The 16057-nt window shown below is 43.8% G+C and overlaps 1 protein-coding gene across 2 annotated transcripts in view; it reads right to left on the reverse strand.

Annotated features, from left to right (window-relative positions):
- The window catches only part of ENTPD6 (ectonucleoside triphosphate diphosphohydrolase 6 (putative)), a 31123-nt gene extending 16867 nt beyond the window's left edge, over nt 1-14256 (reverse strand). The window contains exons 1-5 of one of the 2 annotated variants that reach the window (XM_012728391.1): nt 14100-14256; nt 5181-5500; nt 3644-3720; nt 1722-1865; nt 624-699 (exon numbers count right to left, since the gene is read on the reverse strand). In XM_012728391.1, coding sequence (XP_012583845.1) covers nt 624-699; nt 1722-1865; nt 3644-3720; nt 5181-5472 — 589 coding nt within the window. In that variant the 5' untranslated portion in view covers nt 5473-5500; nt 14100-14256. Of the gene's footprint in view, nt 1-623; nt 700-1721; nt 1866-3643; nt 3721-5180; nt 5504-14099 lie in introns of both variants that reach the window. The other variant, XM_004687125.2, reaches the window with a different exon arrangement.
- Between the last annotated feature and the right edge of the window lie 1801 nt (nt 14257-16057).

Raw genomic sequence — 16057 nt, forward strand, 5'->3', positions numbered from 1 at the left:
CTCATAGCAGGAGTATAATGGACCAGGCGAGAAAATAACAAAAATAATGAACAACCATATACCAGAAACATTTTGGAGGGGTGGAGTGGGGAATGGGATCAAAAACGGGGGGGTGGGGAGGGAAGTGCATGGGATTATGGTGATGGCACACGGGTGACTTGGTGATGGGAAACCCGCGGGGATTACAACTGAGATGGAAAAAAAAAAAGTACAAAAGGATGTAAAAATAAACTGTTATAAAATAAAAAATAAATAAAAACTAAAAAAACGAGAACCAAGCATTACTCTCCACTAGCTCTTCAGGTCATATTTAAAATGAGGGACTGGTGGAGAACCATATTATTAAGGGTTTCTCCTGGAGCTAACAATACAACAGCAATGTTCTAAACGAGGCAGCAGTTGGGCTGATTTGGTCTGAAAAACTGCATCTGAGACAGATTTGAAGTTGGTCAAAGGAGATTGTGTCTTTGAGATATTCCGAGACCAGTTAAATTGTGACTTGGAAGGGCCCATCAGTCGGTCTCTGAGCACCCATGTATGTCACCAAGGAGAAGCACTAGCCACAGCCCTGCACGGGCCCAGCAAGATGCGCCACCCATGCCCAGCACTTCTGCCAATTCTACCTTCATCGGTTCCGTTCATGATGGAAACACAGTCATCCCCCACGAGGAAAGGCGATGCCTTAAACACTTCTTTTACCTAAATGTAGAGACAGAGATGCATTTAAGCTCTAGCTCCCAGCTATGCTAGGCTTTTTGCAGGCAGCCACACAACTCCAGTAGGTGTCTGTTGGTGCAGCCAACTACCAAGCCTGCATTTTACTTTAAATTTCTCTAGTCCTCAGCAGGGGTTTTCTCTTTAATCTGTGCCCTGAACTAGCTGAGGTGGATCCTGCCAGGGAGACTTGCCTTAGGCTGCTCTGGATTGGAAAACTGTGGGGTGCACTGAGCCTGCTGGGCCCCCAAACCTGTCTTACTTTAGGATGGGGATGAAGGGGAGGGAAGCCACACATGACAGGGCTTGACCCTGACCCCTGCATTGCTCAACATAAGGGAAGGGAGGCAGTGAGCACCCTTCACAAGGGACCACCTGGTACCTGGATGTATTTGCATCTCCACTTCTATTAAGTCTCAACACAGAGAAACTTCTGTACATCTGCAAACTCAAATTGCACATGTATCCCAAAAATCTAAGGTGAGCATGTAAAGGTTATTTTTAGAAGGGACTTTGACGGATGTGTAATGAACTATCATTTAGGAGCCAAATAGTATAGAAACAGTAAATATGATTAGGGCCGATGTTCTTAGACTAATTCTCTTAACTTGCCTGATAAGAACCCTGCAAACATGTTACAGACAGATTCCAGAGCCTCTGCAGGGGTGCTCTGGACTCTGGGGACACCCTGTATGAGGAGTCAGAGTAGGAGCAAACAGGCTAAGGGGGTTCTTCAGCTGTTCATCTGTGCCTCAGACTAAGAAGGGATGGTAGTCCCAAAGCAGGTCTCTGACAGCTGGAGTCTGCCAGGATGAAGTCCTAGGGTAGAAGGAAGCCCTTTGACAGCACATGCATTTTCCAAATGAAGTTGTTCTTATTGAAGTATCAACATGTCCTGTCTGACTGCTTGGCTACTGGGTGAATATTTGCTGTTTTTAGTTACCGCAAGCCATACACTTTCCCTCCCTCTCTACCCATCCCCCAGGCTCTGCGGAAATGGAGATTACCTTTTGCAGTAACTTCTGAGCCTTTTCTCCGGGTAATAAGCGTAAACCAGCTGTGGCCTTGAGGACTAATGGGGTATCCTTCCAGAAGTCAAAAGGAATGTCTTGTTTAGCAACATCCAGTAATTCCTGAATTCCTGGAGTGCTCTGTGAACAAGGGAAAAGTCAAGTGAGATTGGGCAAAGCACAGCAAGCAGGGCCACAGATTCTGCCCCCACCCTTTTGGTTTTACTAATTTACATTATTTCCTAACTTTCCAAATCAGCAGGAAAGTGATTCAAATGGTACAGGCAGTAGTGAGGGTATGGAGCAGGTGCACAAGGAGATAGACCACTGGCAGCTGAGTGTGGCAGGTGAGGGCACACTCCTGCCCTGGCAACCAGATCCACCTCCCAGTTCTACTGCCAAACCTCACCAGGTAACCTCAGGTGAGAGGACATTGCCCTGAATATCATGAGTGAATTCTGAGGTCCATCATAGCACTAAAACCTCATGAACAACTGCATTTATTACCTGCAAGAATGCTTAAGATTCAAAAGTTGGATATAGTCCTGTGACAGTGCATGGTTGGGGAAAGGAAGCAACTCTGACAAAGTATCACTGGGCATCTCAATAGGCACAATACCATGGGGACAGCAGAGATGTCTGTCCAAGGAGAAACATATATTCTTTTCACTAGCAAATCCCATTCTAAGAATTCACCCGCAAGCACAGCTTTGCATGTGTGGGTAAGGAAGTGCCTTTAAGGTGACGGATATTATCTTAATGGCCTTCAGAAGGGGGGCTGGATCTGTAAATTATTCAATGTACACCCATACAATGCATCCCACCAGGAAAATCAAGAATCTCTTCACATCTTGATAGCAAATGATTTCCAAATGATACTATTTAGCAACAAAAGTAAAGTGTGCAACAATGTGAAAGCCACTCTACCTATGTGTAAAATAGAGAACACAAGAGGCCTTTGCTCCTATACACAAAAACTCATTCTTGAAGGCTAGGTAAAAAACCAGGACACTGGTCTTCCTGGGAAGGTTGGAGAGGGAGGCGGATTTCTCAGTTCACCCCGGGGGTGAAGCTTGTCCCACTTGATTGTATGTTGCCTACTCAAACAATAAGATTTAAAATTCCTAACAGTTTATTCTAAGGATAGCTCTATTGATCAGGTCTAAATTTATGGTCAACGCAGGCTCACTAATTTTGATTTTTCCTTTCAATTTGTTTTTTAATCAAGCTACAGGAAAGCAAGGCTGTGACTACATTGAGCTCAGGATGCACATGTGGGCAAGAATCATGTATTTGCTTTGCGTTTTCTAATTGGAGTATAACTGACAAAACTGTTAGTTTCAGGTGTGTGTTAGCTTTCAATATAAGACATGCAGAACCAAAAGGAATTTAACTATATTGGTAAGTTTCATGAGTGCCTTAGTGGAAATAACAGCTGTCTGAATTAAGTGCAGCTGAAGCTTTAAGGACTTAAAAAGTATAAATGCTATAGAGTTACAAAAGTCATTATTTAACAGTTTAATTGAATTATTTTTATACTTGCTTTTTTTAGATTTTAATTTTTTTTTTTAGCCAATTTTTGTTGTCTTTAATCAGAGGAACTGAAACAGAAAAAATTAAACTTTCAAATAATGCTTTTTGTAAGTTTGTATTTTTGAATGGTGCCATGATTGTGGGTGACATGCACACTGGTTGGGGAGGGGTCTGAGAAGCTGGGGCTTGTGAGGGGAATGGTCTTTCTTCAGCCTGTAACAATTTCCTCCATCTGACCATCCTAAACAGCAGGAGAGCCCAGGTCAGCACCATCAGAGAGGCCCTGCTCTGTGAAGATGGCCTATGCATTCAAGAGAAAGGGCACTGGCTTTAATACGCTGCAGTTAGAAATTTGATGAATAAATAGACCTAAGAAAAGTCATTACCTTTTCAACATCATCAGCATAAGCAGAAAGACCTGGCTTCAGTGCTTTGAAGGTTTCATGGGTCAGGGTGGGCGTTTCTATAGGGAACACATATTTTAAAATAGGTAAACTATGAATGTACACAACCATGACTAGCCACACTTTTTAAAGGCAGACATCTGAACAAGAACAGCCCTAGAGTGACAGGAACCCATTACTGTCTAAATTTTAGTTCAGCTAAAGAAGCAGATTATACTATAATCTATTATACTTTATGTTTTGGTGAGAACTTTACCTTTAAAAAAAACAACTTTGAGGGCCCTCCCTGGTGGCGCAGTGGGTTAAAGCACAGCACTGAGAATCTGAAGCCACTTCCGCATGAGTTCAATTCCCGCCTGCCCCGGAGGTGACCACATGGCATGGCAGACCTCTCCTGACCCGCCCGCTGCTCCCCTCAGCAGTGTACTTCATAGATCTGCCTGTTCTGTTCCCCACTCTGTCTCTGGTGAAGCCTCTCACCGCCCCTGAGCCTCTGGCCTGTACCCCAGTTCTGTATGTGCAAATAAATAAATCTTTAAAAAAAAAAAAGTTAAAAAAAAAAACAACTTTGAGATATAGTTTACATATAAACTATATGTAACATGTTAAGTGAGCACACTTAACATGTTAATTTTAACATAGTTAATTCTTGCTGAGTCAACAGACAGAGGAGCACAGGAGAAGATTCCAAACTGCAAATATGAAAATAATTTCCTTGATTATATAAGGATATATTATAGGGTGCTAACGAATAGCTATCTTTTTTTTTTTTTAAGAAAGTATTGAGGGTTTTAAATTATTAGGAGCCTGACCACAGTGAGGGAGCAAGACAGCATGCTCAGAGGCAGTGACGGCTAAGGGGTGCAGCACAGAACAGACCCCAGGAAAGGTTATAGAGGAGGACAACGATGGAGAGGAAAGAAGCAGAACAAGGAGCCAAACTGACTGAGGGCTCCCACAGGAGGTGAAGATGCCCAACTCCCACCCTGCATCCTCCTGGAGCCCTGTGCTCCCAACTAGGAAGCAGAGCTGATGGGGTTCACCAGGTGCAAGCTCCCTCCTTATTACTAAGTTACCTCCCCCTTGCTGCCTGGTTCCACTGGCCAGCTCCAGATCAGTCTGCTTCTGGTTCTTTGCCAGAATTTTATCTGAGTTTCCTAGGTTCTGGCTCCCACTAACTTGAATGTGGGGTAACCTTGTGCCTTGAACTCTCCCAATGAGACCTTTGGTTTAAGTCATGATCCCAGTCATCTGAACTGCCAGTAAATGCTAGGCACCAGAAGCTACTGTGATAGGGCAAGCTGGAATGCATGGGAGATTTCAATTTCTGGCGCAAACCATATCCCGAGTCAGTATCTTTGGGAAACTGAATTTCTGATGAACTTCCAGGTGAGTCCAAGGCAGGGGTCCAGCCTGTACCCTGAGAAAACACTGTCCTTTAGGGGAAGTGACCCTGCGCACTCTGCTCTGAGGCATGGAGAATGAAGCAGTGCAGGGCAGGGCTTTCTGGCTGGGGTACCTCCAAGCTGCCGAGAGAACTGGAAGATGTGCACTCGGGTACCAGTGCTCCCCGCGTCAAACATGATACCATAGAAGACCTCATGGCCACGTGCAGCTGTCCCAGGAGGACTGTGGGTCTGTGGGGCCCTTCGGGCCCCTGTGGCTGCTTCAGTGATGCTGAAGAAGACCTGGGTGGCAGATGCCCAGTGCCACTTGATGTAGGCGACATAGATGAACAGGCAGACGAACAGCCCCAGAGGGTACGCCACCTTCGTCATCTTGAGGTTTCCATTATTTGGTATTTTTCTCATTTCTTTGTCTGTGGAGGCTGAGCCCCAGCTGCTGGTAGAAAGGGAGAGCAAGGGGAAAGAGATTAAGCAGTTAGGTTTGGGGCCATGTGAGAGACCCCTGTGTGCAAAACGTTCAACCCGAAAATGTCTGCATTCTCCCCCTGGAATCAGAAGATTCATTTTGTGGGTTCCTCTGGCCTGGCCACTCATGGGCAACTGTGACCTATTTGCTATCTACAGGTCACAGCAGAACATTCCTTGACCACCTCCTGAATAGAGCTTGTATCACAAGGCTGCTGTTGACCTGATTAAGTGACTCTTTCCATGCGGTCTTGGGATAACTCTGCCTGTGATAACTTCATACTTTGCTGACACAAATATCTCTTGACACATGGTTACAATGTCCCCTTCCTTTTCCCTTGTAAAACTTTGTCTCCCATTCCTATCCTACCCTCTGGACCCTATTGCTCATATCATTGTGATATGATTAACTTTTACTAGCCTGTATGATTGCAATAAATGGCAAAAGAACTTCTGCAGTCTTCCTTCCTGCTCCACGACTGTCGTTCTTGCTGCAAAGCAACAAAGTTCTTGTCCCAACATGTTTGCACCTCAAAATGATTCTGAAGGGGTGATTCCATTTTTACAGAAGAGGAACTGACATTTATAAAATTGTACAACCTGCCCCCAGATGTGGGCCCTGAAGGTGGTGACCTGCAGTACAGACTTCAACTTGTGCTTCTCCAGACAAATGGCTTTTGGACTTACTATTTTAAAAAGCCACATGGAGAAGTGTCTCCAAGCCTTTAGAGGTAATGAAACATTTATCTGATCCATTCTTACAATTCTCACATTTTCTACCATGTAGATAATTTACCTTTCAAAAGCTTGAAAATCTTATCCATGGGGAACTACAGAATATCCCATACAAGTCTGCTATAAATCACTCGTTTCCTTGGAAGTTCCACAACAAAGACTCTTTTCATTCACATGGCATTTTCTTGCCAAGGAGGAAATAATGCCGTGTGCTTTCAAAGCTTATAAAAATTCTACCTGAGTAGCAAAATAAATTAATTCAGCACCATTATTTTTGGTTCAATAAGCCCAAAATAAAGCATTAGTTCAAGTTTATTGGCAGCTTCTACTGCTAGGCACTGTGCGGGAACTGCAGGTTTTAAAGGACAAGTTGAGGGGGCTGATTCTCAGGACTCCCCCTGCCCTGGGGGGAGCACCCACCAGTCTACCCCCTACACAGTGAACACTTCTAGGGGAGAAGCCAGGAAACAATGTGATGAAAGGGTGACAGAAGTTCAGGCTCTGCCAAAGCAGGGCAGGACTGTGTAAGCCACCCCTTGAAGGGGGCACTCCCCTGTAGGGCAGGGCTGTGCACAGGGAAGCTGCTTCCTGATACTATTCAGCGATACACTAATGTGCATGATATGCTCAGAAGAGGACACAGACATTTTGGAATAAGGGGTAGTGATGGACAGGAGAGCTGCAGGTCAGTGTGACTGCAGTCTTGGGTGGGGGAAATGTGGGGCCAGAGCTAGAAGGTCAGGGACAACCCCATGGTGACCTCAATACTGTCTGGGAGGAGAAATAGAATGAAGTGGCTTTTTCACTTAAATCCCTCTAATATCAAACCCAGACAAAGACAATGTAAGAGAACAAGGATTAATATTCCTTAGGACTGTTGATGCAAAATTTCCTCAATAAATAAAAAAAAAAAAACCCTGAATTTGAGAATATAGTAAAAAGATTATACACCATGACCAAGTGGCATTTATTTCTGGAATGCAAGGATGCTTCAACACATGAGAAACCCATCTTGGTTTTCATGATCACATTAACAACATCTCAAACAATGTAGACAAATTTAACATAATGTTAAACAATATCTTTTCATAATAAAAATAATCAACAAACTAGGAATATAAGGAAACTACTTAAACTTAATAAAGGCCATATATGAAAAACCTTCACCTAAAATCACACTCATTGGTAAAGAGACTGAAATCTTTTACTCTTAGATCAGAACACAAAAGGATGCCTATTTGCACCACTTCTACACAACATAGTATTGGGTGTTCCAGTGAAATCAATTAGAAAAGAATGAAGTAAGTGGGATTCAAAGTGGGAAGGAAGAAGTAAAGTTATTTCTGTTTGTAGATGACAAGATCTTATATGTAGAAAACCCTAAAGATTCCATGGAGGTGCAGGGTGAGGGAATAACCATTAGAATAAATAATTTCAGTAAGGTTTTAGGAATATCAACATCTTTTGTTACAAGTCTAGTTAACAAAGGAGATGAATGACCCCATCAATACAAAATGCTGCTGAAAGAAATTAAGTCAAAAAAGTAAAAGACACCTTTACTTTTGAAAACTTAATATCGTTAAGATATCAAAACCATCCAAAGTGATCCAAAGATCCATTGTATTTGCTATCAAAGTCCCAAGCATGCTTAGAGCAGAAATGGAAAAAAATTCCTAAAATTCATAAAGACACTTAAGGGGTTCCTAAATGATTTTGAAAGAAAATAACAAAGTCAGAGGTTTCATTGCCCCTGATTTCAAAATGCATTACAAAGCTATAGTATTATTATAGCTACCATTTACCATTTATAGTATTATTATAGCTGCCAATTACTACCATTATAGTATTATGGTAGTGGTATACGGATGGACACACAGGCCAGTGGTACATAACACAGTCCCCAAACAAACCTTCATTCATATGGGCAAATGGTATTTGACAAGGGGGCAAGATGATTCACTGGGGAAAAGAGAGTTTCTGACAAATAGTAATGGAAAACTGGATACTAAACAACAAAACATATTAAAAAATAAAGTTGGATCTTTATCTTATACCATATACACATTAAAGACCTAAATGTACAATCTAAAGCTCCTAGAAGAAAAGCTTCATGACATTGAGTTTGGCAGTGATCTCTGTAAAAAGCACAGGTAACAATTAAAATAAAAGACCAATGGATCCACATCAAAATTAAAAACCTCTGTGCATCAAAAGATACTGCAACAGGAAACAGGCAAGCCAGAGAGTGGGAAAAAATATGTGCAAATCACATATCTAATGAGATAATATTGACTGTATGGAGAACTCCTAAAACTAAAAAAACCAACAATCTGGTCCAAAAATGGCCAAAGAACTTGGACAGACATCCCTCCAAAGAGTGGTCAACAGGTGTATGGAAAGGTGCTCAACAGTTCTAATCATTACAGCACACACAACTAAACTGTTCTGATTTCAAACTCATTAGGTCCAGTATTCCTTACAAACAGTAACAACAACAAAAACACCCCACAAAATAACAAGTGTTGGAAAGGATGTGAAGAAATAGGAACCTGGGCCCTCCCTGGTGATGCAGTGGGTTGAAGCACAGCACTTCAGCATGAGTTTCATCCCCACCTGGGAGGTGACCCACATGGTGCAGCAGGCCTCTCCTAACCCACCCGCTGCTCCCCTCAGCAGTGTACTTGTCAGCCAGCCGGTTCTGCTCCTCACTCTGTCTCTGATGAATCCTCTCACCGCCCCTCCCCCTACACCTCTGTCCTGTACCCCAGTTATATATGCAAAAATAAATAAATCTTAAAAAAAAAAAAGAAATCAGAACCCTTATATAATAATTCCAAAATGGTGCAATGGAGAACAGTATGGATATTTCTCAAAAACCTAAAAATAGAATAATCATCTGATTCAGCAATCTTATTTCTAGGTAGGTGTATGAAAGAATTGAAAGGGGCTCCTGAAGAGGTCTTTGGACACCCAGAGCCAAGAGGTAAAAATAGCCCAAATGTCATCAACAAATTAATGGATAAAGACAACGGGTGGTGTCCCATGTTTATTGTTGCTTTATTTACAATTGGAAAGACATGGAATCAACCCAAATGCCCAAAAGTAGATGACTGGATGAAAAAGATATGGTACATATACACAATGGAACATTACTCAACAACCAAAAAAGATAAACACATGCCTTTTGCAGCAACATGGATGGAGCTAGGAGGGATCATGCTTAGTGAAATAAGCCAGAAAGAAAAGGAAAAATACTGGATGGTTTCACTCAGAGCAGGAGTATAACAGACCAGGGGAGAAAAAAAATAATAATAAAAAACAATATATACCAGAGCCATTTTATGGGGATAGAGTAGGGAGTGGGATAAAAAGTGGGGGGTGGGAGTTACACTGGACTATGGTGATGACACACAGGTGATGGGAAGCCCAAGGGGATTACAACTGAGATGAAAAAAGGCACAAAATGATATAAAAATAAACTATTATATTATTAGAAATATTAAAAAATAAACTATTACATTATTAAAAAAAAAAGAAAAGGCAGGGTGTAAATACACACACATACAATGTAATATGATTTAGCCTTAAAAAAGAAGGAAACTGACATACACTACAACATAGATGAACCTTGTTATGCCAAGTGGATAAGCCAGTCACAAATATTCCACTTATATGAGGTAGCTGTAATAGTTAATTCACAGAAAGAAAGTAGAATGGTTCCATGGCTGGGGGAGAGCAAGGACAAAAAGTTTGTCTCTTTGTACAGAGTTTAAAAGATTCAGTACTGAAGATGGGTTCTCAACAATGTGAATCTGGGGCCTCCCTGGCACAAGGGGTTAAGATGCAACTCTATGAAGCTATCGGCAACCACTGCACCATGAGTTTGACCCCCAGCCAGGGAGCTGACCCACATGGCCCAGCAGACCTCTCCTGTCCTGCTTGCTGCTCTCCTCAGTATTGCTTTTCTGTACATCTGCCTATTCTGCTCCCCACTCTGTCTCTGGTAAATCCTCTCAAATGCCCCCACCTCTGGCCTGCACCCAGCTCTTGTATGCATAAATAAATAAATCTTAAAAAGAAAAAAAAAAAACCAATGTGAATCTACTTAATGTTACTGAACTGTACACTTAAAATGGTTTAAATGATACAAAAATTTATAGTATGCCTAGTTTAAGAGAATAAAGAATATTTTTCAACGGCTCTGAGACTATGCTGGTAACATGAGTTTTGTGGGCATGGAAGCACTGGTGTGAGGAAAATGAAAAGGCCCACCTGTTACATCAAATTCAAACCATTTAATATATATATATATATATATATATATATATATTTTTTATTAATATTTTTTATTACAAAGTTTATTTTTACATCATTTTGCACATTTTTTTTTTTTTTTACATCTCGATTGTAATCCCCGCGGGTTTCCCATCACCAAATCACCCCTGTGCCACCACCATAGTCTCGTGCATTTCCCTCCCTTCCCGCACCCCCCCATTTTTGATCCATTCCCCACTCCACCCCCACAGAATGTCTCTGGTATATGGTTGTTCATTATTAAATTCAAACCATTTTAAAGATACAACTCTCTTTCACCCTCTCAAAGGGGACAGGTAATGACTAATTGAGACTTCTGCCTTAAATTATCTGTTTTTATTTGTTTAGCATTCTATTCCTTTGGTCCTTTAAAATCTACCTAAGACGCTTACTGCTGCTCTGAGCTCTGCACTTAGAGGCTCCAACCACAGGCTCTTGGTGCTGTGCGCACTTCCACTCCCTGAGTTAAGCTGCATGTGGAATTAATTTTTTTGTGCATTTCTTCCCTCTGGTTAGATAGCGCCTCTGAGGGATCAGGAACCAGGCCTCTCTCCATCAGTCTCCCAGTCACGTTATAAGACAAGAGCCCAGCAGCTGCTCAGCTAACACTCACTGGCGGCCAGCTGATAACTTAGTGATTCAGGCAGTCACAAAAAGATGGGGTACTGATGCTATCCAGGACTGAGTGAGGGCCACCAACAGAAGTGGGCCATTCGGGAAGAGGGTCTGCCAAAGCAGGAGGCAGTGACCAAGATTTCTACATGCCAAGCTTGAAATGACAGCAGGCCATCAGTCACAAACTGATGAGAGATGACACATTTGGAGTTAGGGTCTGGGGGATTATTTGCATTAAGGGGATATTAACTGAGATCAGGAATGAAGAAATCAATGACAGAAAAGATGCAGGGACGGGGCAGAGGCTGAGCCGCTCCTGAAGAATGCCTGTCCTGGGCAGCCAGCTCTCAGCTGAAACTGGCCCTCTCATAGGTCTCTTCTCACTAGGTTTACTGCGTCCCAGTTTCCTATCACTAAGTGATCATTAAATACAAAGAGTTATTTATAGAGAAAGCTGTAAAACAAGGATAAATACCGAGGATACAAAAGCAATACTAAAGTCTTACAACTGTGGAAGTGTTTTAAAAAATCCTCATATAATCAGGCTTTATTATATTCTATGTTAGTCTAAGAACTGTGATCTAAAGGTTAGATTAACAGGTGGTATGTTAAATTTCTGGATAAAGACTGCTCTTTATTGACTCTGCCTACCAATTAAAAAAATATCCTTTAACATAAACTAATCCTGTTATTAAGATGCCCACAGGCTGGACCTTAGACCACTGGAGAGATGATGATTTTTTTCCCCTATGACAGCACCAAGGGCTAGGAAAGTCTGAAAATGGACTTGCCTGGGGTCATACAGTTGGCACCTGCTGAGGCACAGATGAGTGTTTCTGGCTTCTGTCTCTAAATCAAATGCACTTCTTCACTTGCCTTGCTCTATTAATAGACTCTATTTTAGATGACCAAAAAACACCCTCAGAGAATTACAAACACATAATCACTAAATCCATGCTAGTCAGTTCATCAGGACAGTCCACTGACAACATGAAATTGAGGGAGGACAGAGTCAGGAATAGCTTGGAACACAGACACCTCTATGTTCCTGAGACCCAAAACTGAACTCCATTAATTAAGGTGTCCTTCCAGAGTTGAGACACCTGCAAGAGGGACAGATCACATTTTGTACCACAAGTGTGTGAATCAAGTCCTTCCTTCCAGGAGTTCACCAAGGAAAACAATTCAATTTTAGTCTTGCTCTGTAAAGGAGAGTCTAGAACAAGGCTGCAAGGAAGATAAGCTAGGTGAGTAGGGCAGGTGGGGCCGGATGTAGGGTGAACAAGGGCAAACATAGGTTCGGCTGAGCAAACCTTGCTACCAGCTGGCTCCTGCCAGGGGCCACCTTCCTCAGATGGAGAGAGGAGTCAGAGAAGAGAGCTGGGAATGGAGCAGTAGTGTAGAGGTTGGTGCCTGCCTCAGCCCTGGCTAGCATTCTAGAACAAGGAACAGCAGTGCAGCTCTTAAGAGATTACAGACTCTATCTGATTGGGACAGGAGACTGCTGCTTTTCAGACAGTTTCTTCAAGGCTTTCAAAGTATATGAGAGTCACATGTGCAAAAGACTGCCACATGTGTTTAAAAGCTGTTAAAAACCTACGCTACTAGCAAAGCACTGCTTGTTCTCCTGGTGGGCTAGAAGAGAAGGACTTTTCCTTCTCTTTCTGAAAAAACCTAATAGCCAATCAGCCCTGTCAATACCACCTGTTGTTTCTTTTTCACAGGCTGAAGTGAGAGGGAAGCTTTTCCAGACTCCTTTATGTCCTTGTCCATTTCTTGGTTTTTTTCACAGGAGGTTGCACGAAAAAGGTGCCCCACACATGCCATATTAACCAACTGATGCTTCTGAAGACAGGAGTAGGGGGACAAAAACCAGTTTCTGGGTTTATACCATTAGGCTTGCAGACTTTTCATGAACCTTCTTAACACACTGGTAACACCAACAGCTGGAAAACTTCCAAACCAATCCTAATCCCACCACCCTTTCAGAAAGGGTCAGAGAACAAGGTTACCTACTTCTAGAAGTTTCAGATTCTGTCACTGGGGGCCTATGGGCTAGGACCTCCTTGCATCCTGAAGGATGTAAGTTGAATATATATAATATTGAATACAGGCAGTGGAAGGGCACCTGGAAGCTCTCAATCACTTCCCAGTGACCGATGCCTTTGGATACTGACTCAGGATAGTGTACTATGGTCACCATATTTACAGAACCATTCAGGTTCTGTCCAACCACTATAACCATTCTGTGACTTCCAGCAGCACTTAAAATATAAATCACTCTTCCTTCCATGGTCTCCTGCCCATTTCTCTGGCTGTTCAATGTTCTCCAGTGTGGTGTTCAGCTCTGTCCACCACAGGGCCTCCCTCTCCTGTAGCCAGGAGAGCTTGTGGTTCACTAGTCAGCTCTGGCAGCATATCCAGACCACCCCACAAGCTTTTCTCCTGGTCATCACCCCAGTGTCAGTTAACTGTCCTCACACTTTCAGTTACTATCTGAACATGTTTCTTGGGCTCTGTAACTGGACTGTGCGGCTGGGGGGAGGGGCCTGCCTGGAAGACAGATCCCCAAATTGGCTGAATGAATGGATGCTATAGGAAGAGACCCCTGCTCTCTGACCTACCCAGCTGCTACAACAAGGAACATGTTTCTCACAGCCAGTCAGGGGGTCAGGAAGCAGCAGGAAGAAAGAATGGATCAAGTGACCCTGAGACCACCCCTGGGTTCTGTCGCTGGAGAAGACAGAGCTGCCACGCGAGTCTGCGCTCAGAGGACATCTACTCTCCCCCACCCCTGGTCCCTCCTCAAGGGCACAGCCCACCGTTAAGTGGGAGGCCCACGTGCAGCCAGTTCTACCAGACCCGGCTGACCCCGCGTCGGTCAGCACGCGACCCCTGCTTACCTCGCAAGGCCCCCCTCTCCCTCCCACGTTGGAAGGTGTAGTTCCCCGGGAGCGGGCCGGTGAGCGACCAAAGCTGCTTTTCCCTTCTCGCGATGCCCAGGCTCCCGCCGGGTTCACGGCAGCCTCCACCCGGAAAGCAGGCCCACGGATCCCGGGAGCCTGGGCACCGCCCACGTGCACGTCAAGACCCTGGCCGGGCGCGGCGTCGCTAGTTTTCTGCGCAGGCGCGGAATCGCGGCGGGCATCGCGGGCCTACTGCGCAGGCGCAACGGCACCTTCCAGCTGTCAGCGTTGGCCCCGCCTCAGCTTCACCGCAGGTTTGGGCCCCCAGCGCCCCAGAATAGCCCTCGCCAGTCACTCAGCTTCTGGTCCAGTTTATCAGCGTTCCTTACAGCGCGGCGCACTGACTCTCATTGTGGCTGGCCGAGGAGTTACTACCACCACAATGCACAACTTTGACCTTATCTAATCTGTGGAATTAAACTTTCCTTGGGTACCTCCTCATTTAAGTCTACATTAAAAAAAAATTTTTTTTAATAATAGCTTATTTTTACATATTTTTGTGCATTTTCCCATCTCGGTTGCAATCCCCTTGGATTTCCCATCACTAAATCACCCATGTGCCATCACCATAGTCCAGTGCATTTCCCTCCCCACACTGTTTTTGACCCCATTCCCCACTCCACCTAAGTCTACAATTTTTTTTTAAAGATTTATTTATTTGTGCATACAGAACTGGGGTACAGGCCAGAGGCTCAGGGGCGGTGAGAGGCTTCACCAAAGACAGAGTGGGGAGCAGAACAGGCAGATCGACGAAGTACACTGCTGAGGGGAGCAGCGGGCGGGCCAGGAGAGGTCTGCCGCGCCATGTGGTCACCTCCGGGGCAGGCGGGAATCGAACTCATGCGGACGCGACTTTAGATTCTCAGTGCTGTGCTTTAACCCGCTGCGCCACCAGGGAGGGCCAGTCTACAATTTTTTAAGGCAATACATTATAGAAAGAACAGGCAGTGCTACCAAATCTCTTATCCTTGACCACCATTTTCTTATTTTTTCATAAAAGCCATCAAGGTTTCCTGCTCCTGACTTGGAGAGTGCTTAACATAGGGCCCCATGTTTACCTAAGGATCTTGAGGGTAGGAGCTGCCCCTAAATTAATCTCTTTCCCACCAGAGCCAGAACCCCCTTCCCAGTTTCCCTTGCTGTTGGGCTGCTCGTTTAACAGCATCTGGTCAATGAGGTGTGGATGTGCCCCTTATAGGGAAAAACGTCCTCCACTGGAGGCTGGGGAGAGCCAGCTATAGATTCCTCAACTACGGCCTTGACGTTATCACCAAGACGTTGATGTTTCTGGGAGTGAATAGCTGCTAGCCAGATGGACTGTCCAGATGCTTGTATTGGGACTGGGCCACCCTGTGGCCTTCAGTGCTCCTGGGATTCTACCTTCCTTTACCAGATGAAACCAGTGAGGTCTGGTTTGTTCTAGTTTGCAGTGGTGCAGGACTCTGAGGACCATCTCTGTGTGTTTGTGTATGCATGCAGGTATATCCCTAGGAAAAGTTCTTAGAAGAGAGATTGCTATGGTAAAAGATATCTCCCCCACCTTAAAAAAGATTCAATACTTATGCTAAACTGCTTCTTAGGTATTGTATAACTTACATGCCTACAACAATATACAGGAGTGTGGGTTTCCTGCCTTTTCATGAGTGGAGTCTTGTCAGACCTGTGGATCTTGCCATTCCAAATGTTAAAAACTTCTACTTTGTATAATTTTAATTTACATTTGTTCTAATATTTTGAAATTTCTGTTCTTGGAATTGTTAGGAGGCCCCACTGTCTACATCAACCTACAACATCTCTTACACCATACTTATGGAATTTGTCTGTATTGCTGTCATAGGCTTTGCTTATGCTATTCCATTCACTGGTTGGAAAGCTCTTCCTTAGTAAGTTGTTGT

The sequence above is a fragment of the Condylura cristata genome, unplaced genomic scaffold (genome assembly GCF_000260355.1).
Source record: "Condylura cristata isolate star-nosed mole 26May11 unplaced genomic scaffold, ConCri1.0 scaffold00022, whole genome shotgun sequence".
NCBI lineage: Eukaryota > Metazoa > Chordata > Mammalia > Eulipotyphla > Talpidae > Condylura > Condylura cristata.